This window comes from Trachypithecus francoisi, unplaced genomic scaffold (genome assembly GCF_009764315.1).
Source record: "Trachypithecus francoisi isolate TF-2019V2 unplaced genomic scaffold, Tfra_2.0 Lachesis_group11, whole genome shotgun sequence".
Taxonomy (NCBI): domain Eukaryota; kingdom Metazoa; phylum Chordata; class Mammalia; order Primates; family Cercopithecidae; genus Trachypithecus; species Trachypithecus francoisi.
In genome coordinates, this window is record NW_022681456.1 from 80,129,810 (window position 1) to 80,152,863 (window position 23,054).

General features: G+C 49.1%; 1 protein-coding gene across 7 annotated transcripts in view; it reads left to right on the forward strand.

Moving 5' to 3' along the window:
- The first annotated feature begins 1,848 nt into the window (after positions 1 to 1,848).
- SMUG1 (single-strand-selective monofunctional uracil-DNA glycosylase 1) overlaps positions 1,849 to 23,054 on the forward strand; it is a 70,537-nt gene continuing 49,331 nt past the window's right edge. For 2 of the 7 annotated variants that reach the window (XM_033221826.1, XM_033221828.1), the window contains exons 1-4: positions 1,855 to 1,940; positions 5,712 to 5,964; positions 8,844 to 9,147; positions 10,183 to 10,302. In XM_033221826.1, coding sequence (XP_033077717.1) covers positions 8,863 to 9,147; positions 10,183 to 10,302 — 405 coding nt within the window. In that variant the 5' untranslated portion in view covers positions 1,855 to 1,940; positions 5,712 to 5,964; positions 8,844 to 8,862. Of the gene's footprint in view, positions 1,941 to 5,711; positions 5,972 to 7,962; positions 8,037 to 8,843; positions 9,148 to 10,182; positions 11,666 to 23,054 lie in introns of those variants that run through there. The other 5 variants (XM_033221825.1, XM_033221823.1, XM_033221822.1 and 2 more) reach the window with 5 other exon arrangements.

The following is a 23,054-nucleotide window of genomic DNA, read 5'->3' on the forward strand; positions in this document are numbered from 1 at the left end:
ATACACAGAGATGGGGGAACTTTTTCTAGAAGCTCAGATCCTCTTATTCCAGTCATTCTAGGGTAAGAAGCAGAAACAGGGAGATGTTCACAGAGGGAGAGAGAGACACACAGATACAGAGAGAAAGCTACACAAGAGACTAGATATAGAGACAAATTTACATAGGTAGAGAGGGGCAAATAACATGGGGCAAATTAAGGCAGAGAGAGACATAGACAGGGAGAGGATCTGGTAAAAATTAAAGCTCAGAAAATTATGGGCTTCATGAGGTGGATGATTAATTCCATTTCCAAAGTCTTGGAAGGGTCAGGGTAGTTTCTCACCCTTGATGTCAGAAGGTCACTGCTCACAGCTCCCTGAAGCTCCTACTGCACCCATTAAGTTTTTGTTGATAGGAGATCAGACAAGTCCTGGGAAGGGGGTAGCATCCTTTTTCTCTCACTTCTTCCTGTTCTGGGGTTTATAGTTCTCCTTCTCTACCACTCACAGGGAGACCTTGCTTCTGTGATTAGAGCCTTGGCTGTGCTAAGGTGTGTGGAGAGTGTGGGGTGGAAGGAATATAGAAGATAACTAATCTTAGGGGGTTCCCAGTCTAATGAAAGTTTTAGAGTCAGGACACAGAACCAGACCCAGATAGAGCATAAGAACAAAACTAGGAATAGGACAGATTTGGATACAGGTATTGGGATGGGGGAATGGGAGGGGAATGGGGGGGAATGGACTGCTGGGTGCAGCCATGGGATTAGGATTGATCACTCTTCCTAGAAAGTCCAAATACTTTGGACTTTCCTGGACAAAGTATTTGAGGGAGAAGATTTGGAAGGAAGAGTGGTAGCTAACTTTACGTATCTACTTGAGTGGGCTAACGGACACCCAGATAGCCAGAAAAAACATTATTTCTGGATATGTCTGCGGAGTGTTTCTGGAAGAGATTCGCATTTGAATTGGTAGACTGAGTTAAGAAGATCACCCTCATTAATGTGGGTGGGAACCATTCAATCCCTTGGAGGCCCAGTAGAACAAAAGGGTGGAGGAAGGCAAATTCTCTTTCTTGGTGAGCTGGGACATCTATTTTATCTGCCTTTGGACATCATTGGAGTTCCTGGTTCTTTGTCCTTCAGGCTCTGTGACTTAGCAGTGAGCCCCCTCCCCTGCTTTGGACTTTCCTGAATTATACCACCTGTTTTTCTGGTTCTGGAGTTTATAGACAGCAGAGCAGGAGACTGTGGGACTTCTTGGCTTCCACAATCCTGTGAGCCGATTCTTGGAATAAATCTCCTCATATAGATAGATATCCTGTTCTGTTTCTCTGGAAAACTCTTGACTAATACTGAGGTTATAGGGTTGGGCAGATAGCAAGGCAGAGAAAGAAGTCAAAATGGTGACACTCTGGAGATGGGTTTGGACAGTAATGGGGGATGCTCCTTGCTAAAGAGTTGTTAGGAGTTACCAGAAATGTCTTCGTGGATGTTCTATATACAGTAATGGCAGGCTGCAAAGGAGAGGTCTCTTATACCCAGGGTGGCAGGGGGCCTAGAAATGGTCTTTAGGTATTGTTAATACCTCAGGTGGATGAGGGATTGGGGATGGTTGAAGCTTCCTGATTTGTAATCCCTTTGGGAAAAATGTGAATGAACTTTTGGAAGGGCGATGCCCTTTAGGGATAGAACTCAGGATTTCCTAGGTACTTACAGGCTCTGGCCTTTCGCTTCTCAAGACTTCCTGCTTTAACGCTGATGGAAAGATTAAACTACAATTCCCAGCGATGTTTAGAGCTAATTTAGCGCGCCTTCCGGGATTGAGCATTTCCGGCGGAAGTGGCCGCGGGCACGCCAATCTCGTTCCCTAAACAATGTAGACTACGACTCCCACTGTCCTTAGCGCCGGGGGTTGGGTTTGCGGGGGAAAGGAACCGGAAACGGGATGGGGAGCTGGACCAGGTGAGGAAGTAGGAGGGTGGGGACCTCGGGCTGTGGGGGAAAGTTGAGGGCTCCCAGGGTCGTCGGGGCTGAGCCGAGAGGGTAGTCAGGATTTCTATGTTTTGGGGTCCGTCTCTCCGTATGGGGTTAGACTCAGTGCAGGGAGAGCCCAGCCTATGAAACCGCCTGGGAGGTCTGCAGGATCAAGGCTTTCCAGGGGCGCCCCCGGAGGTTTTGTATGGTGCCTTAGTAGTCGGCCCCTTCGGAACCAGATGAAATGGTCTTTTTGAATTTATGCTTTATTATTATTTATGTATTTTTCCGAGACGGAGTCTTGCTCTGTCTTCCAGGCTGGACTGCAATGGCGCGATCTCGGCTCACACTGCAACTTCCGGCTCCCGGGTTCAAGCGATTCTCCTACCTCAGCCTCCTGAGTAGCTGGAATACAGGCGCGCGCCACCATGCCCAGCTAATTTTTGTATTTTTAGTAGAGACGGGGTTTCACCGTGTTGGTCAGGCTGGTCTCGAACTCTTGACCTCGTGATCCGTCCGCCTGGGCCTCCCAAAGTGCTGGGATTACAGGCGTGAGCCACCGCGCCCAGCCTATGCTTTATTATTATTATTTAGTTTAAGGGTATTTTTTATTGTCCCTTGGACTCCACTCCAAGGGACGGGGGAGTGCAAATGTGTCTTTGATTCCTTCCTCACTTCCCGGATTGATGTCAGAGAAGTCTGACATCAGTCTGAAGTCTGGCCTTGGTGGTCAGCCTTATCGCCGGGTCCAACTCCACTGCCTTTGTGCTTAATGTAATATGACACTGTATTTTATAAAATATCTACATTTCTTAAGCCTCTGGCTCTTGGGGCGACTTTGGGTAGAACTTAAAAGTTCCTCCTTTGAATTCTTCTTCTTCTTTTTTTTTTTTTTTTGAGACGAAGTCTCGCTCTGTGGCTCAGGCTGGAGTGCAGTGGCCAGATCTCAGCTCACTGCAAGCTCTGCTTCCGGGGTTTACACCATTCTCCTGCCTCAGCCTCCGGAGTAGCTGGGACTACAGGCGCCCGCCACCTCGCCCGGCTAGTTTTTTGTATTTTTTAGTAGAGACGGGGTTTCACACTGTTAGCCAGGATGGTCTCCATCTCCTGACCTCGTGATCCACCCGTCTCGGCCTCCCAAAGTGCTGGGATTACAGGCTTGAGCCACCGCGCCTGGCCTCTTTGAATTCTTCTAGTGTTTTGTTCTGGGTATTAAAGCTCACATCACACTGTATTACAGTTAGTTGTTTATCTGCCCTCACAGCAGTTTATGAGCTTACGGAAAGGCTGGCTACATTTTACTTATTTTGGATTTCTTCCTCACCAAGAGACTGCTGTAGTACCTGTCATGTAAGAGACTCATAAGTATTGAAAAAAAATAAATGAGTTAACAGGTGGTAGGTTGGATGGAATATGTGATTTTCATAGAGAAGATAATTAAATGAGTTGCTCAAGAGAATCTTCTTAGAGATGAAACAGGAGTAGAATTCAAATCAATTGCCTTCCAGCCTGTGGCTCTTGCTATGAGATCAGGCTTTGAAGTTATGGAACAATGAAAGTAGTGTCTTGTCACTCTTTTCCCCAGCCTTGCTGTTTCCAACACAGGTGTCTAAATGTCAAAGGTAGGCTCAAGACTTCTCTTGAGATTCTAGAGCTAGAGCAGCTAATCTGCTAATGTTGGTGTTGCATGGGGAGATGCAAAGCAAGGTCCTCTGAAACACTGGCATTCTCCACAGCACCCTTCTTGGCTTTTGTATGACCCCAGTTTGTCCTGGGTAGCCACCTGGACAACCGATCAGTTAAAAACTACTCAGTCAGGGAAGGACTTCTTTTTTTTTTGTTTGTTTTTTTTTTTGAGACGGAGTCTCGCTCTGCCGCCCAGGCTGGAGTGCTGTGGCCAGATCTCAGCTCACTGCAAGCTCCGCCTCCCGGGTTCACGCCATTCTCCTGCCTCAGCCTCCCGAGTAGCTGGGACTACAGGCGCCCGCCACCTCGCCCGGCTAATTTTTTGTATTTTTTAGTAGAGACAGGGTTTCACCGTATTAGCCAGGATGGTCTCGATCTCCTGACCTCGTGATCTGCCCGTCTCGGCCTCCAAAGTGCTGGGATTACAGGCGTGAGCCACCGCGCCCAGCCTATGCTTTATTATTATTATTTAGTTTAAGGGTATTTTTTATTGTCCCTTGGACTCCACTCCAAGGGACGGGGGAGTGCAAATGTGTCTTTGATTCCTTCCTCACTTCCCGGATTGATGTCAGAGAAGTCTGACATCAGTCTGAAGTCTGGCCTTGGTGGTCAGCCTTATCGCCGGGTCCAACTCCACTGCCTTTGTGCTTAATGTAATATGACACTGTATTTTATAAAATATCTACATTTCTTAAGCCTCTGGCTCTTGGGGCGACTTTGGGTAGAACTTAAAAGTTCCTCCTTTGAATTCTTCTTCTTCTTTTTTTTTTTTTTTGAGACGAAGTCTCGCTCTGTGGCTCAGGCTGGAGTGCAGTGGCCAGATCTCAGCTCACTGCAAGCTCTGCTTCCGGGGTTTACACCATTCTCCTGCCTCAGCCTCCGGAGTAGCTGGGACTACAGGCGCCCGCCACCTCGCCCGGCTAGTTTTTTGTATTTTTTAGTAGAGACGGGGTTTCACACTGTTAGCCAGGATGGTCTCCATCTCCTGACCTCGTGATCCACCCGTCTCGGCCTCCCAAAGTGCTGGGATTACAGGCTTGAGCCACCGCGCCTGGCCTCTTTGAATTCTTCTAGTGTTTTGTTCTGGGTATTAAAGCTCACATCACACTGTATTACAGTTAGTTGTTTATCTGCCCTCACAGCAGTTTATGAGCTTACGGAAAGGCTGGCTACATTTTACTTATTTTGGATTTCTTCCTCACCAAGAGACTGCTGTAGTACCTGTCATGTAAGAGACTCATAAGTATTGAAAAAAAATAAATGAGTTAACAGGTGGTAGGTTGGATGGAATATGTGATTTTCATAGAGAAGATAATTAAATGAGTTGCTCAAGAGAATCTTCTTAGAGATGAAACAGGAGTAGAATTCAAATCAATTGCCTTCCAGCCTGTGGCTCTTGCTATGAGATCAGGCTTTGAAGTTATGGAACAATGAAAGTAGTGTCTTGTCACTCTTTTCCCCAGCCTTGCTGTTTCCAACACAGGTGTCTAAATGTCAAAGGTAGGCTCAAGACTTCTCTTGAGATTCTAGAGCTAGAGCAGCTAATCTGCTAATGTTGGTGTTGCATGGGGAGATGCAAAGCAAGGTCCTCTGAAACACTGGCATTCTCCACAGCACCCTTCTTGGCTTTTGTATGACCCCAGTTTGTCCTGGGTAGCCACCTGGACAACCGATCAGTTAAAAACTACTCAGTCAGGGAAGGACTTCTTTTTTTTTTGTTTGTTTTTTTTTTTGAGACGGAGTCTCGCTCTGCCGCCCAGGCTGGAGTGCTGTGGCCAGATCTCAGCTCACTGCAAGCTCCGCCTCCCGGGTTCACGCCATTCTCCTGCCTCAGCCTCCCGAGTAGCTGGGACTACAGGCGCCCGCCACCTCGCCCGGCTAATTTTTTGTATTTTTTAGTAGAGACAGGGTTTCACCGTATTAGCCAGGATGGTCTCGATCTCCTGACCTCGTGATCTGCCCGTCTCGGCCTCCCAAAGTGCTGGGATTACAGGCTTGAGCCACCGCGCCCGGCCAGGGAAGGACTTCTTAAGTTGGGCCTCTGATTTTTTTTTTCTTTCCCACTTCCTCTAGGCTAGGATGAGAAAATAGGTTTATCAAGCTGTTGTGTCAACCTTGAGTTCTCATCTTGGAGAAGAGGTCACAGATGACCCAGGCAGAAAGTTGAGAGGAAGGAATGACAATGGTTCTTGTCGCATGGGAGATGCAGATATGATGGTCACAGACCCAGAGCCTGGAAAACAAGCAGAGTGCAGAGTGGGCAGCTGAGCCTTGAGTGAACTCAGGATATAGAAGTGGAGAGGGATCCATCAGGAGTGCCTCCTTGGTAAAAGGTGTTGATTTTTATTTTTTAGAGATGGGGTCTCACTATGTCAGCCAGGCTGGTCTTGAACTCCCGGCCTCAAGCAGTTCTTCTGCCTTGGCCTCCCAAGGTGCTGGGATTACAGGCATGAGCCACTGTGCCCGGCACAGAAGGTGGTTTTAAACAAAAGTGAAAAAGAAGATGGACATTGCTGAGCAGGTGTTTGTTGAGTGCCTAATAAGGGCCAGGACCTTGGGCTTATGGAGGGAGATTGAACAGGGCCTGGCTCTTGATCTGCCCAAGTTTAGCTGGGGAGGCAAAAGGAATTCATTAAGACGATGGTAACCATGGTGATACACAGTGGTTCTCAGCCTTCACCAACCATCAGAATCACCCTGGGAAGCTTGTCTAAAATACAGATTCCCAGGCTGGGCACGGTAACTCACGTTTGCAATCCCAGCACTTTGGGAGGCCGAGGTGGGCAGATCACGAGGTCAGGAGTTCGAGACCAACCTGACCAACATGGTGAAACCGAGTCTCTACTTAAAATATGAAAATTAGCTGGGCGTGTGGCACGCACCTGTAATCCCAGTACCCAGGGGGCTGAGGTGGGAGAATCACTTGAACCTGGGAGGCAGAGGCTGCAGTGAGCTGAGGTCACACCACTGCACTCCAGCCTGGGCGACAGAGTGAGACTCTGTCTCAAAACAAAACAAAACACAGATTCCCAGGCCTCACACGGGACCTACTTGTGTTGGGGGTGGGGGTGGGACACTATGGCAAATACTGCACTGTTCTGAGGAGGGAAGACTTTATCAAAGGGATGGTTTGAGCTGCATTTTGAAGGATGGAAGTAATTTGGATATGTGGGCAGGTTGGGGAATCACAGTCCTAGTTGACTGGATGACTGTTGGATGATGTCCTGGTTGACTTCAGGAGTGTATTTGGTTGGATTGTAGAAATAGTATGTGCAAAGTTTTGGGAGTTGAGGTAGGAAAGGCATTTTGAAAATGTAAGTAGAATGGTCAGGTTGGAACACTGGGTTTGAATGGGAGTGGAGCAAAGGAATGGCCTTTGCAGTTTACAAAGCTTGCTGTCTCTTCTCCTTCCACTCCTGCCCCTCCCTTCTCCTTCCTCCCACCTCCCTTCTCTCTTCCCTTTCTTCTTCCTCTCCCATTTCTTCCTTTTCTCCCTTCACCTAAACATAACATCTCATTCCATCCTTATGTCTGTTTGTTTTGAGACAGAGTCTCCCTCTGTAGCCCAGGCTGGAGTGCAGTGGTATGATCTCGGCTCACTGCAACCTCTGCCTCCCAGGTTTTGGTCCAAGTAGTTCTCCTGCCTCAGCCTCCTGAGTAGCTGGAATTACAGGCGTGTACCACCATGCCCAGCTAATTTTTGTATTTTTAGTAGAGACGGGGTTTCACCATGTTGGCCAGTTTGATCTTGAACTCCTGACCTCATGATCCACCTGCCTCAGCCTCCCAAAGTGCTGGGATTACAGGCGTGAACTGCTGCACCTGGCAATTTTTTTTTTTTTTTTTTTTTTGAGACGGAGTCTTACTCTTTTGCCCAGGCTCGAGTGCAGTGGCGCCATCTCGGCTCACTGCAGCCTCCACCTTTCGTGTTCAAATGATTCCGCCTCAGCCTCCCGAGCAGCTGGGATTACAAGCGTGCATGACCAAGCCCGACTAATTTGTATTTTTAGTAGAGGTGGGGTTTCTCCATTTTGGTCAGGCTGGTCTCCAACTCCCGACCTCAGGTGATCCACCCACCTCGGCCTCCCAAAGTGCTGGGATTACAGGTGTGAGCCACCTTGCCCAGCACACCCAGCTAATTTTTGTATTTTTTAGTAGAGACGGGGTTTCTCCATGTTGGACAGGCCAGTTTTGAACTCTTGACCTAAGGTGATCCACCCACCTTGGCCTCCCAAAGTGCTGGGATTACAGGCATGAGCCACTGTGCCTGGCCTTCCTTATGTCAACATTATTAAGTGGATATTATTATTCTTTGTATTTGAAGGTGGAAACCTGAAGCTCTGGCCATGGTTGCGTAGCTTGTAAGATTCTATGAGGAGTCTGTATTCATCCTACTAGGTATTCCTGAATGTAGGAAAGAAGCCAGGCTGGGGTTAGGGGGTTGTAGAATTGGCAGGGTGGCTGATCAAACCATCTAAGGCAAGATGGTGTGGGTGGTTAAAGCATAGCCTTGAGCCAGAGAGATTGGGCTCATTCAAATCCCAGCTTTATTTCTTACTAACTGCAAGACCTTGGGCAAGTTGCTTAATCTTGCTAAGCTTCAGTGTCCTCACTTATAACAGGGGAGCAGTAATGCCCACCTCATGGGATTGTTGTGAGGATCAATGAGGTGTACCTGGCGCAGAGTAGTCACTCACCACCTGGAAGCTATTGTAATTAGCCTTCCCGGGTCTCTGGGCTATGGCTGTGCACTTGCATTTCATTCTTCAGCACCGTGCTTTCCAGAACACAGTTCATTCTGGCTGGGCTTTTCTTTTTTAGGATGACATTAAAGGTGTTGAAAGGATGCCACCAGTAAATGTTTATTGAAAACCTACTATGTGCTCGGCATACTCCAGGAGCTAGTGACTCACACCTATGCCTGATGGAAAGGAGATTTGGAGTGGGAGATGTTTGGTGGCTATGGCTTATCCTCACCAGGTGCCATGTGAAGAGGACAGATATTGGAAGTGGGGAGGGAATGGGCCCTTCATGACCGTGAATTGAGATGAGTTCAGTCCTACTTGGTGGTTGGTAGATGACTGACATGGTCTCTTAGGGGTCCCTTCTGAGCCCAGGAAATGGTAGTGGGGGCCCTGGCAACCATGGATCCCTCCTACTCTGTGGCTGAGGGATGATGGGGCCTCTGTCCATCTGTTTTCCCAGGTGACAGCGGCATGGCCATATGCCCCAGGCTTTCCTGCTGGGGTCCATCCATGAGCCTGCAGGTGCCCTGATGGAGCCCCAGCCCTGCCCTGGAAGCTTGGCTGAGAGCTTCCTGGAGGAGGAGCTTCGGCTCAGTGCTGAGCTGAGCCAGCTGCAGTTTTCGGAGTCTGTGGGCGTCATCTACAATCCCTTGGAGTATGCATGGGAGCCACATCGCAACTACGTGACTCGCTACTGCCAGGGCCCCAAGGAAGTGCTCTTCCTGGGCATGAACCCTGGACCTTTTGGCATGGCCCAGACTGGGGTAAAGGGTTTGGCTTCCTCAGTGGGCGGAGTGGGGGGCTCTAGGTGGATGCTTGGCTGGGTGTGCTGTGAGGGAAAGGAGCATGTGCATGGCTGTAGACATGTGTAGGTCCCCTCGCCCCATTCTCTCTCAACACACATACTGGCTCCTGTGGTCAGAGGCCCTCTCCCAGCATCTCTTCCCGTAATTAACCAAGCACGTTAATGGTAGTTTTGTTTTCCCTGTGAGCTGGCCACTAATTATCTCTGAGAGCCCTTCCTTCCACCAGCCCCATCCTTCCTTTACTGGATCTCCCCTGTCCCTGGAGTGTGGTTGGGGTCAGAAGAGGGACTAGGACTGCTGGGTCCTCAGAAGAGACTGGTTGACAGGGGTGGGTATGTAAGAGATGCAGGGCATTCTGGGAACCTGGGTTCTGTTTCCTAGCTAAGGCAAGGTTCAAAACGGAGCCTGGCTCCAGTGCCTGCCCGCTTTTCTTTCAGAGCTCAGGATGAGTGACTGCCCCTCAGTGGGGGTGCTTGGCAGTTGGGGGAGGGCAAGAGGCTTCAGGGCAGAAGGCTCAATCGCTTTTATTGACCCCAACTGGGTGATGAAAGGTGATCAATGATGATTGATGGAAATGACAGCCTGAGGCCTGGGGCTGGGAGGGCACCCAGAGAACAGTGGTCAGCCTGTCCTTGTGCCTCCGTTAACCCTGGCTGCCTTTCTGTCTCAGACCATCTGTCTGTCCTCAGTACTAACCATCAAATCCTGTGTAGGGCTAGATATCTCAGTGTAGTCCCTGTACTTGGTCCCAAAGGCTACTTGGGCTAGAGGCAAACAGATTCTTCTGGGCCACAGTTCACAATGAAGAAATGGAAAAAGATGGACAGGTTCAAACCATAGGGCCAAGAATCTTTGTCTCAGGCCTTTGGGTGAAGGTGGGGGTGGGGGATGCAGGCTGGATTCTCATGGAAGGTATAAAGAAGTCAGTTGGTCCAGAGCCCGGGCCTCAGGTCTCCAGTTTGAAGCCTTTCATGTCTCTGTCCTTCCTCACAGGTGCCCTTTGGGGAAGTAAGCATGGTCCGGGACTGGTTGGGCATTGGGGGGCCTGTGCTGACCCCTTCCCAAGAGCATCCTAAACGACCAGTGCTGGGACTGGAGTGTCCACAGTCAGAAGTGAGTGGTGCCCGATTCTGGGGCTTTTTCCGGAACCTCTGTGGACAGCCTGAGGTCTTCTTCCATCACTGTTTTGTCCACAATCTATGCCCTCTGCTTTTCCTGGCTCCCAGCGGGCGCAACCTCACCCCTGCTGAGCTGCCTGCCAAGCAGCGAGAACAGCTTCTTCGGATCTGTGATGCAGCCCTCTGCCGGCAGGTGCAGCTGCTGGGGGTGCGGCTGGTGGTGGGAGTTGGGCGACTGGCAGAGCAGCGGGCACGACGGGCTCTGGCAGGCCTGATGCCAGAGGTCCAGGTGGAAGGGCTCCTGCATCCCTCTCCCCGTAACCCACAGGCCAACAAGGGCTGGGAGGCAGTGGCCAAGGAAAGATTGAATGAGCTGGGGCTGCTGCCACTGCTATTGAAATGAGTGCCCCTGGGGCCTTGTATGGGACACATTCAAGACCTCGAAGTCATTCTTGGCCACACAGATGACAACACATCTCCTGGACTGGAGCAAAAGGTCCTTCTGTGCTCCCTGGTCGCTGGGAAATGTATTCTTTGATCTGTTGAACTGTCTTCCAACCTGCTGTGGCAGTTTTGACACTACTCCTGTTTGCCCTCCTGATTCCTGCTTTCTTTACCTTTGAACATTGCCCCTTTCAGGGGACCCCACTTTGTAGGGAATCCGCAGAAGGTATGCTTTTGCACTTGCAGACTGCTCTACCTCAGTGTTTCCTCGGGACACTATTCAGCTGAGAGTGCCCTAGACAGTAACTTCCAAGGTCACATTTACTATTTCCATGGAAGCACCTTGCCAGGATACCTACCCATCCTTATAGAACAGCCACCTTCAGCTGACCCCTTTCCTCACAGGGACCAAGACAAAGCATGGGACATGAAATTAAGAGTGAACTTCTTATGGGAGGCTGCAGCTGAATTAGAGGAAAAATGCAGTGTGGCAGAGTGAAAGTCAGAAGACCTGGCTTTTCATCCCAGCTTTGAGACTTGGAACTTTTTGATGGACAAATTGATAAGCCTTTTTAAGCCTCAGGCTCCTCATCTGTAAAATGGGGATGCCTACCTTATGGGGTTGGTATGAGGATTAACTGAGATAACACTTGAAAGTGCCTTGCATGGGCCTGGCATGTGAGTGCTCATTACATAGTCTTCTTGCTTTCTTGCCTCTGGGTTGGGGATTCACAGCACTGCACTACAAGGGTAGCCCCTCTCCATTCTGGATACCTTGCTAGGGGAGAGTCTGGGCTTCCACCTGTGGCCAGGGTGAGGGGAGAATTCTTGCCTTGTCAGAGACGGATCAATGACTATGAAAAACCTAGCCTGTGATTTTTTTTTCACACTAAGCATTAAAAGCTCCTAAAGCCTTTTGTCTTATTACTTTCTTTTTTTTTTTTTTTTTTTTTTTTTTTTTGAGAGGGAGTCTCACTCTGTCGCCCAGGCTGGGGTGCAGTGGCCGGATCTCAGCTCACTGCAACCTCCGCCTCCCGGGTTCACGCCATTCTCCTGCCTCAGCCTCCCGAGTAGCTGGGACTACAGGCGCCCGCCACCTCGCCCGGCTAGTTTTTTGTATTTTTTAGTAGAGACGGGGTTTCACCGTGTTAGCCAGGATGGTCTCGATCTCCTGACCTCGTGATCCGCCCGCCTCGGCCTCCCAAAGTGCTGGGATTACAGGCTTGAGCCACCGTGCCCGGCCTTGTCTTATTACTTTCATCCCCCTCTTGCATGCTAGAGGGGGAAGATAGTCATTTAGATTCCCCCCTCTTACCTCTTCATTGTTGGCAAGGGGTTGTCTTGGGTAGCTGGGAGAAGGATGTAGTAGATCTCTCTCTTTTTTTTTTTTTTTTGAAATGGAATCTCATTCTGTTGTCCAGGCTGGAGTGCAGTGGTGTGATGTCAGCTCACTGCAATATCTGCCTTCCGGGTTCAAGTGATTCTCTTGCCTCAGCCTCCTGAGTAGCTGGAATTACAGGCATGCGCCACCATGCCTGGCTCATTTTTGTATTTTTAGTAAAGACAGGGTTTCACCATGTTGGCTAGGCTGGTCTCAAACTCCTGACTTCAAGTGATCCACCTGCCTTGGCCTCCCAAAGGGCTGGTGCCTGGCTGGATTTGGTAGATCTCTAATTGCCTTACTAAACCTGCAGGGTCTCTGTTAAGTGTCTGTTGGGGTCTTATATGATACTGTGGACACTGCGAGAAACAGTTGATGGGGCAGATGGGAACCTGGGATCCAGCTCATTTTTTATGTCTGCTGAATGGTTGGTTGGGTGCCCCTTTGGTAAGGGCTGGGAAAGTGAACCAAGTTGGAAGCAGAGCAGGTCTTGAGACCACCTTAATGAGGAACACATGGTCTACTTCCCATCTCCTGGGACACAGGTAATTTCCAGCTTCTAAAATTAATAAGATTTTTCATATAAATCCCCCCCTCTTCATTGTATAAGAAATAATTTGGCCTTTGTCTTCAGTTCCTGAGACGAAGACTCTAAATTCTTAAAATTTCCCAAGTGATAGGAGTATCTTTGTTTTTCGTGGCGGGTCCCTGAAACTACACCTGAATTTATGTTGAGATTTGACCTTAGGCCACACCTAATTTTATATTGAAATTTGATCTCAGACCACACCTGAGTTTATGGTAAGATCTGACTGAGGATAGAGGCTGACCATGCCAGAATGACCAACCATGTAGTTACAGGGCCGGGACTTTGAGCTGGATGATATCAGCTTGATCCCCAGGGAGGGGAGAGGGGCTAGTGATTGAGTTCAGCCACATGCCCATGATTTTAACCACATTATACTTATGGTAAAACTCTAAATATAAAACCTTCTGACACTGAGGTTTTGGTCAGCTTCCTGGCTGGTGAACACATGGATGTGCTGAGGGATGTGCAGGGGTGTCCTGTTTCTGTGAGCAGAGGGCACACATCTGTGCCTGGACACTCCTGGACTCTACCATATATTTGTCTTCATTTGGCTGGTTCTGATTTGTATCTTTTGTAATAGAATTATAATCATAAGTATAGCGTTTTCCTGAGTTCTGTGAGTCATTCTAGGAAATTCTGCAACCTCAGGGTGGTGGGGGACGGGTTGTGGAAACTCCTGAATTTATAGCCAGTTGGTCAGAAGTGCAGGTGGTCTGGGGATCCTTGAGCTTGTAGCTGACATCTGAAGTGAGAGCAGTCTTGTTGGGGACTATGCCCTTAAACCCATAGGGTATGCACTAACTCCCCGTAGTTAGCATCAGAGTTGCATTACAGTATTGAACCTCCACATGCTGTAGACTCCTTTCCTTCTCTTTTTGCTGTCAGTGCTATGTAGTGAGTGCCCCATGTTGCAGAGCACTGGATTAGGTACTGTGGAATAACTGCACAGAGATAGAAGCCATCATTTTGTTATATATTTAGCTGAGATAATCAAGGAAAGCTCTCTGGAGGAGGTGGCATTTCAGGTAGCCTTAAGACTGGGAAAGTTTTGGATAACTTAGAGAACAGCATTGTTATGTTCAAGGGGTGGCAAGTTGTATTAGGGTCTAGAGAGACAGAACTAATGATACATGTATATATGAAAAGGAGTTTATTAATGATTGACTCACCCAGGGTGAAGTCCCACAATAGGCCTTCTTCAAGTTGAGGAGCAAGGAAGTCAGTAATGGCTCAGTCCAAGTCCCAAATCCTCAAAAGGAGAGAAGCCAACAGTGCAGCCTTCTGTCTGTGGCCTAAGGCCCAAGAGCCCCTGGCAAACTACTGGTATAAGTCCAAGAGTCCAAAAGCTGAAGAACTTAGATCTAATGTGTGAGGGCAGGAAGCATCCAGCATGGGAGAAAGATGAGGGCTGGAGGACTCTGCAAGTCAGCTTCTTTCACCTTTTTTCTGCCCGCTTTTTCTAGCCGCCTTAGCAGCCAGTTGGATGGTGTCCACCCACATTCTGGGTGGGTTTTTCTGTGGTTGGGTCTTCCTCTCCCAGTCTACTAACTCAAATGTTAATCTCTTCTGGCAACACCCAGAAACACCCAGAAACAATACTTTGCATCCTTTAATCAAGTGACACTTAATCTTAACCAACATACAAGTAGATTCCTATTGGCTTGGTCCAGTTGGGAGAAAAAGATGAAGAGGTAGATTGAAGCTAGCTTGTGAAGGGCCTTGGGTGCTAGAATAATCTTTGAGAATTTAAAGTGTAGTTGGGGAAGTGAGATACACAGAACACACACACTGAAAATACCCAACGATAGGTGGAAACCCATAGAAGGAGATGAAGGCGCAAACCATGTAGGAGGCAGTGCGAGTGCAGTGGGGAAACAGATGGGAAGGGAGGGGATGAGTCCATAGGGAGGACATCTAGGGGCATAGCAGGTCTGGTTGAAAGCCTAGAGTTGGGGTCTCTAGGTGATGAGATAGTGGGATAGGATTGGGTAGTACACAGAGGCACTTGAACAGTAGTGACCAGAATGACTTGAAGGCCTGGGTATGGCAGAGTCACTGCTGGGTCTGGGTCGTTGTGGGGCTGTTGCTGTCAATTCCTGGGGTGCATCTTGTGGGAGAGGTTGATGAAGGTCCTGGGCCTCCTTTTCCTGAGGGCACTATAGTATGCTGCTAGGGCTGCCATAACAAAACTACCACAGACTGGGTGGCTTAAAACAACAGAAATTTCTTTTCTCACAGTTCTGGAGCTTGTAAGTCCAGGATCAAGATGGTTTGATATTTCCTGAGGCCTCTCCTTAGCTTGCAGATCGCTGCCTTCTTGCTGTGTCCTCCCATAGCCTTTTCTGAGCATGCACCTCCCTGGTGTTTCTCTTCTTAGAAGGACACCAGTCATACTGGATTAGCCCCCTCCTTATTACCCAATTTAACCTTAGGTGCCTCTTTAAAGGCCCTATATCCAAATATAGTCGTATTGGGGCTTCACCATACAGATTAGGCGGGGCGAGGGGCATAATTCTGTCTATAACAGGCACACAAAGTCATGTCACTGCTTTTTTTGTCCCCAATCAATGTCAACAGTAAACAAATAGGGTACTTAGGAGTGCCTTTTTTCCAGTCTGAGGATTGGAAGTTGGTCTAGGGGCTTAGGTAGCTGATCAGACTTACTCTCACCAGACTGGCTTTTACCCTTCAATTCATTCTAGAGCAGTTTCTTCAGTGCAAATGAGAGTGTCCTCAGGGAAAAGAGGTTCATTGTTTTTTTCTGAGTGGAAGAGAATGGAGCCTTTGGCTGCTACAAAACAGCATTGTGAGAATTATTCTAAAGCCAAACTGAAATAATTTGGTGTCATCTAGACTTTTGTAGATCAATACAGTAGCCACTAGCCATGTGTGGCTGTTTTAGTTCAAAGTGATTAAAATTAAGGAAAAAAATGCAATTCTTCAGTTCATATTTCAAGTGCTCAATAGCCACACATGGCTAGTGACTGCTGATTGGATGGCACAGAAATTGAACATTTCCATTATCACAGAAAGTTCTGTTGGACAGCACTGATCTGGAGATCAGTGTCTTACAACCTTGCCTATGAATCAGAATTAACCTATGGAGGTTTAAAAAAACACAAGGGTCTCAGCTGCACTTCAAGATATTTTGATTTGTGAGGTGCGAGGGGCATCCTGCTATCTGTCTACAACAGAATCTCTCCATGCTACCAACATGCAGCCAAAGTTCAGGCAGGAGTGTCCTGAGTGTCTTGAAGGCAAAGGCCAGGGTCTCCTTTTTCTTTCCGCAGTATGTAATCCCACACCTGGCACAAAGTGGGTATTCAGAGCAGACATGGAAGTAATGCATGAATCTGGTCTGGGAGAGCTGGCTGTGTGCCGTCCAGAAACACTAGTTTCTCTAGAGTTTGTTGTTTTTGTCTGGTGATGGTGATTCAAGTTCTGATTCAGAGGAATGATGGAGGTCCCACCCCAAAACACACAAACTCAACTTGGTAGAGACCAAGGCTGTGCTTGGGTTGGGATGCTTCTGAGATTCAGAGGGGTGGATTGTGTTGGTGAATAAACAGAATTTTCTTACCTCTGGTTTTTTTTTTTTTTCTTTTTGAGACAGGGTGTCCTTCTGTTTCCCAGGCTGGAGTGCAGTGGCACGATCATGGCTCACTGCAGCCTTGACTTCCTGGGCTCAGGTGTCCTCCCACCTCAGCCTCCCAAGTAGCTGGGACTATAGGCATGTACCACCACACCCGGCTAAGTTTTTGTAGAAAAAACTTTCTACAGGCATGAGGCACCATGCCCAGCTTTTTTTTTTTTTTTTTCTTTGAGACAGAGTTTTGCTCTTGTTGCCCAGGTTGGAGTGTAATGATGTGATCTTGGCTCACCACAACTTCTGCCTCCCGGGTTCAAGCAATTCTCCTGCCTCAGCATCCTGAGTAGCTGGGATTACAGGCATGTGCCAACATGCCTGCCTAATTTTGTATTTTTAGTAGAGATGGGGTTTTTCCATGTTGGTCATGCTGGTCTCGAACTCCCGACCTCAGGTGATCTGCCTGCCTTGGCCTCCCAAAGTGCTGGGATTACAGGCATGAGCCACTGTGCCCGGCCCCAGCCTTTTATCTCTCTCTCTCTCTCTCTCTTTTTTTCTCCCTTCCTGATACAGGATAGCTTAAAAGAAAATTGGGTCTTGAATTTGGCCACTGTGTGGTCTCACTTTCCTTTTTCAATTCAATAAACATTTATTGATGTCTGCTGTGTGTGTGTCATTCCTTGTGCTAGGCACTGTAGGGAGTGACAGAGGTGAATTAGATGATTCTTTGCCCTCACGTTGTTCACTGTCTAGTGCTGGGAGATACAGGCATATAATTATAGTATAAATCAAGCTGAAAGCATGTTGTGAACAAGTTATAAACACAGTGCTCTGGGCACACTGAATGAGGAAGTGATTAGCTCTCAGAGTCTGGGGAGGAGGTGTGTGTGCCTGTGAGAAAGGGCAGTGACTGGAGATTTCTTATCTCATCACTTGCTAAATCTTACCACCTCCACGGAGTGGATATTTGCAAAAGGGGACCACTGTGTCAGATATGTCCAAGAATTTCTCAGCCCCAACTGCAAGGGGCTAGGAAACAGGATGAGGGGAGGGGCTCAGATGCCAGGAATTAGGCAAGAGCCAAGAGTTGGGCGTGGCCCTGTGGAAGATGAGAAGTGAAGGTTCCTTTCAGAACACATCTGTTAACTTTGGGGATGGAAAACTAGCAGATGGTGGCAGGCGATGTCAAGGTAGCAGATCAAAAAAGATTGGAAATGCAGCCTGGCCGCAGCTGGGGTAGAGAAGCTAGTGATGGAATGGAAGAAGGGAATAGAGATTGCGGCCTATCCCAGACTAAGTCTTGACTCTGAATATTCTTGTTTAGGAGGATATAGGGCAGCTGTTTCCTCTTCTTCCCTAGTGCTCCAAAGGAGTAAAGAACTTCAACTGGAGCTTGAGACATTGAGGTTAGACACATGGATAAACTTCCCAGCTATGACCATCAGGTGATATAGAAATAAATTACTTTGGAGGAAGATGATGAATTGCTTCTTCTTCAGAGACCTTAATGCCAGCCTGGCTCGAGCCAATGCTTACCAGTCAAGGTTGAATTATAATGTATTTGGGGAAACTTTCTTTCTCTCCCTCCTTATTTTGGCCCTCACTCTCTCAAGTACAAAACAGAACAAACAAAACACCTGCAGAAGAATTTTCCTGTACATCTTCTTGTCCATTCTTCTGCCCCTACATCTCATTCAAGGACCCTCAGCCTGATGTCTGTCTCTAGTCCTGGCTTGTAGGAGGGATGGCTGAGAGCCCAGAACAGTCCTCCATGGTGGCCTGTGCCAAGCCAGGTTGCCATTTCCATTTTCATTAATTTTAGCAGCTTGACCCTGATCATTTCAGGCCAGCAATTTCCTGTCTGCTGGTTAGGAGTGTGTGGAGGACATGTCTTTGCAGGTCATTCTGTCCTTGCATCTACCTGGATGGTGCTAACACCTCATTCACGCAGCAAAAAACGGTCTCCTGTCACAGTTAACTGGGAGAAGCCCAACCTCACACAAATGCCCAGCCTCTCCTCTTGGGATCTCACACTTTGTCTTCTTTAGAAGGTCTTTCTGGTGTCTACCCTCCAGCCCACCTGCTGTAATTTTGGTTGTTTTTTTTTTGTTGTTGTTCAGTTTTTAGAAATCTGCTAACTGATAGCTCCCTCTCAGAACCTCATGTGATGATACTTTCTTCTGTGGCCTGGGAGAAGAACAAAATGTCTTTGAAGGAAGGGGTTTGCCTTTAACCCTGGAAGGCCACACAGCTGAGTGATTGGGGTGTGATGGCTTTGCTCTGAGCGTGAGTGTGGATGTGTTTTGCTCATTGCCTGGCTGTAAGGGAGGTCTGTGTGTCCCCTGTGAATCACTGAGTAAGCATCATTTTGTTCTTGTGTTTGGTAGTGCCGCTTTGCAAGTACCGTTTTGTTTTTTTTTTTTGAGACGGAGTCTCGCTATGTCGCCCAGGCTGGAGTGCAGTGGCCGGATCTCAGCTCACTGCAAACTCCGCCTCCCGGGTTTACGCAATTCTCCTGCCTCAGCCTCCCGAGTAGCTGGGACTACAGGCGCCCGCCACCTCGCCTGGCTAGTTATTTTTTTTTTGTATTTTTTAGTAGAGATGGGGTTTCACCGTGTTAGCTAGGGATGGTGTCGATCTCCTGACCTCCTGATCTGCCCGTCTCGGCCTCCCAAAGTGCTGGGATTACAGGCTTGAGCCACTGCGCCCGGCCGCAAGTACCGTTTTAAGGGGTAGGGTAGTGTGTTCCCTTAGAGTGGGAGTCCACTGTGTTACATGCATTTGTGTCCTCCTGTGATCATGGGATCTTTTTTGTCTGCAGTTTGCAGTCTTCCAGATGGACACTAGTGTAATTGAGTGTGACCCATTTTTGCTGCTGTTGTGTCTTTGTGTGTCTGGTATTTTTGTGTAACCTCTGTGTTTGGGGCATCTTCGGGGGGCTTGTGGAGTCTTTCTGAGTGTCCTCTGGCTCTGTTTGGGCGGGGGAACAGAAGAAGGAGCCCAGACTCGAAGGGGAGCTGCCTGGGTGGGGGGAGCGTGTTGGGAGGGGGCGTGCTGCAATCTGTGACTTGGAAAACAGATTTGCAGAGGAGGCGAGCAGCCCGGGCGTGCGGAGCGTGCGGGGCGGGGGCGGGGGGCCGCTCTGGCCCCCAGCTCCTCCGCAATCCAATTAAATAACATTTAAATGCATAACCAGCCCGCGCGGCGATGAGGCTGGAGATTGGAGCGGGCTCGGCGGCGGGCCGCGCGGGCGGCGTTTTGTGGAGCTCAGCGATTCTGGCGGCAATTTCCCCGCTCGACGTGGCTTTTACGAGCCCGCTCCCGGCGCCGCGCCCGCTCTGCTGCGCCGCCCGGCTCCCGGCCGCTTCCCGCCACTCCCCGCCTCGACGCTTTTTTCTCCCTCGCCCTCTCTGCAGCCTTCTGGTCTGTCTGCGTGCGTGTCTCTCGCTCTGGTTTCTGTCTCCATCTCTTGGGGTGCATGCACGTCGCCCTAACCTCCCTCTCCGGCTGCTCCCGCGTCTCCCGATGCCTCTCCCGTTTGGTCTGTGGGTGTCTGCCTCTCTTACGCTGCCTGTCTGTGGCTCTTGCCATCTGTCAGCCTTTGCTTTTCTCGCCGCTGTTTCTGCCTCTGACTTTGACCCCCTGTTCTGGCGGATGCCGCCTCCACTTCTCTCTGGATCACCATATCATCACAGCTTCTGGCTGTCTTTCCTCCGGTCTTCTTGTCTCTGGCCGTCTGCATCCTTCCACCCTCAAACCCTTTCCTTCAAGCTGCCTTGCCTTCTCACCATGACTCAGAGACCCCACCACACCAGGCTCTCCGCAGAGTCCTCAGCCTTTCTCCACCTTTGTGCCTGTGGGGAAGGCCTGCAGATTGGGAACAGCTAGAAAGGGCCGGGGAGGAAAGGAAGGGAAGCTAGGTTAAGAAGAGTGGGAGCGGGTGGTGGGCTTACCCTGCCTGGGCCTAGGCCCAGCGGGAGACGGGAGGAATACATATGTGGTGAGTGGACGACTGGGAGAGACCCAGTCTTCCCTACATCCTTTAGGAGCAGAGTAGGGAGGACCACCACATTCAGGGTCAGGGGAATGGTTCCTTTTTGGGAGGTCTGCAGGAGCACCAGAGAGATGTGATTCCTTCAGAGCTTCAGGCTCTTCTGAGGTTAGCATGGAGATGGGTATTTTCTGAAGAACTTCAGTGGGGCAAGTCCCCCCGCCCCACAGGAAACCGCCGCCCCCCCTCCCCCTCAAGCTCCTGAAGCCAGGTACCTGAGGAAGACAGAGGAAGCAAAGCGGGCATTTTGTTTCTTGTGCTGGACCTGACTCCATTGTTTCCTCTTCAGTTCACTCCCTTTCTTATCCCTGCTCAGGCGCCCCAACATATGGAGCTCCTGTTTAGCAGATGCTACATGGCATGCAGATTTCGAGGAAGAGTTTCCTGGCTAAGAGAACAGCAAGGGCAAAAGCCCTCATGTGAGCATGTCTGGTGTGTTGGAAGAACAGCAATGAGGCTGATATGGCTGGAGCAGAGAAAATCAGGGAAGAGAATAAGTGATGAGATCTGAGAGGTGATGGGGAGCCACATCACGTAGAGACTAATAAAGTTACAGTAAAACTCACACTCCGAGTAACATGGGAAGTCACTGCAGGGTTTCAAGCAAGGGAGTGACATGATCTGCCTTGTCTTTACAGAAAATTCTTGCTGCTGTATTGAGAATAGATTGAGAAAACAAGGGCAGAAGCAGGGAGACCAGTCAGGAGCTGATTGCAGTATCAGGTAAGAGGGAATGAGGGCCAGGACCAGGGAGATGGGAGCAGAGGTGATGAGAAGTGGTCAAATTTTTGATACATTTTGCAGGGAGAGCCAAGGGATTAGACAGAGGGTATGAAAGAAAGAGGAGTAGAGGATAAGACCAAGATTTTTTGGCCCGAGTGACCAGAGCAATGGATTTGCTGTTAACTGATATGGGGTAATACCACAGGAGGAGCTGGTTTTGGGAGTAGTATCAGTTGTGGGCATGTTAGCTTTGAGATGCCTGTTAAGCATCCAATTAGAGGAGGCTATCAGGTAAATAAATACACAAGTTTATAGTTTTTGTTTGTTTGTTTGTTTGTTTTTGAGACCACGTCTAGCTCTGTTGCCAGGCTGGAGTGCAGTGGCACGATCTTGGCTCACTGCAACCTCCACTTCCCAGGTTCAAGCAATTCTGCCTTAGCCTCCCGAGTACCTGGGATTACAGGCACGTGCTGCCACGTCCAGCTAATTTTTGTATTTTTAGAGGAGACGGGGTTTCACCATGTTGGCCAGGATGGTCTCAATCTCCTGACCTCGTGATCTGCCCACCTTGGCCTCCCAAAGTGCTGGGATTGCGGGTGTGAGCCACCACGCCCAACCACAAGTCTGTTGTTTGATGGTGAAGTCCAGGCTGGAGATAGAAATTTGGGAGTAATCAGTGACAGTGGATGAGATCCCCTAAGGAGTGAATGCTGATAGGAAGTGAAGGTGGCCGGGTGTGGGGGCTCACACCTGTAATCCCAGCACTTTGGGAGGCCGTGGTGGGTCGATCACCTGAGGTCAGGAGTTCAAAACCATCCTGGCCAACATGAGAAACCCCATCTCTACTAAAAAATACAAAAATTAGCCAGATGTGGCAGGCACCTGTGATCCCAGCTACTTGGGAGGTTGAGGCAGGGAGAAATATTTGAACCTGGGAGGCGAAGGTTGCAGCAGTGAGCCAAGATCACGACGCTGCACTCCAGCATGGGTGACAGAATGACACTTCGTCTCAAAAAAAAAAAAAGTGAAGGGAATCTAGTGACAGAGTCTAGGCACCACAATATTTAGAAGTAGTAGAGGTGCATTTATCTGCCATGGGATTAAGAAACAAAAGGGACCAGGTACAGTGGCTCACACCTGTAATCCCAGCACTTTGGGAGGCTGAAGTGGGAGGATCACTTGAGCCCAGGACTTAGAGACCAGCCTGTGCAACATAGTGAGACCCCTGTCTCTACAAAAAATAAAAAGTTAGCCGAGTGTGGTGGCATGCACCTATAGTCCCAGCTACTCAGGAGGCTGAGGTGGGAGGATTGCTTGTGCCTGGGAGGTTGAGGCTGCAGTGAACCATGATTGTGTCACTGCACACCAGCCTGAGTGACAGAATGAGACCCTGTCTCACAAAAAAAAAAAAAAAAGGTTGTGGAGGTACAAAAAAAAAAAATGCTGAGACATCTCAGGGAGGAGGATTTAGGGAAGAGGTGTGGGGGCTCTTGGCTTGATCTTCTTTTTCATTCCCAGCTGCCCTTGTGGCCAGGCCCTCATTGGCCCATATCTAGATGGTCCCAGTCCACTCTCTGGGCCACTGCTTCATTCCCTTCCAAACACCACACAACAGCCACACTGACCACCTCATGCCACGCTTGCTCAAGAACCTGCAGGGACTCCTGAAGCTCAGTATTATGGTCCTAGAGCCAGGGAAAGAGAGCTGGGGCTAGATGGGACCTGAAACTCTTAGTTCATCTTTACTGCTTTGCCACTAGGGAAACTGAGAAACAGTGAGCTTTTTTTTTGTTTTTTGTTTTTTTTTTAGACAGAGTTTCGCTCTTGTTGCCCAGACTGAAGTGCAATGGCGCGATATCGGCAGACCGCAACCTCCGCCTCCTGGGTTCAAGTGATTCTCCTGCCCCAGCCTCCCAAGTAGCTGAGACTACAGGCGTACACCACCACGCCCGGCTAATTTTGTATTTTTAGTA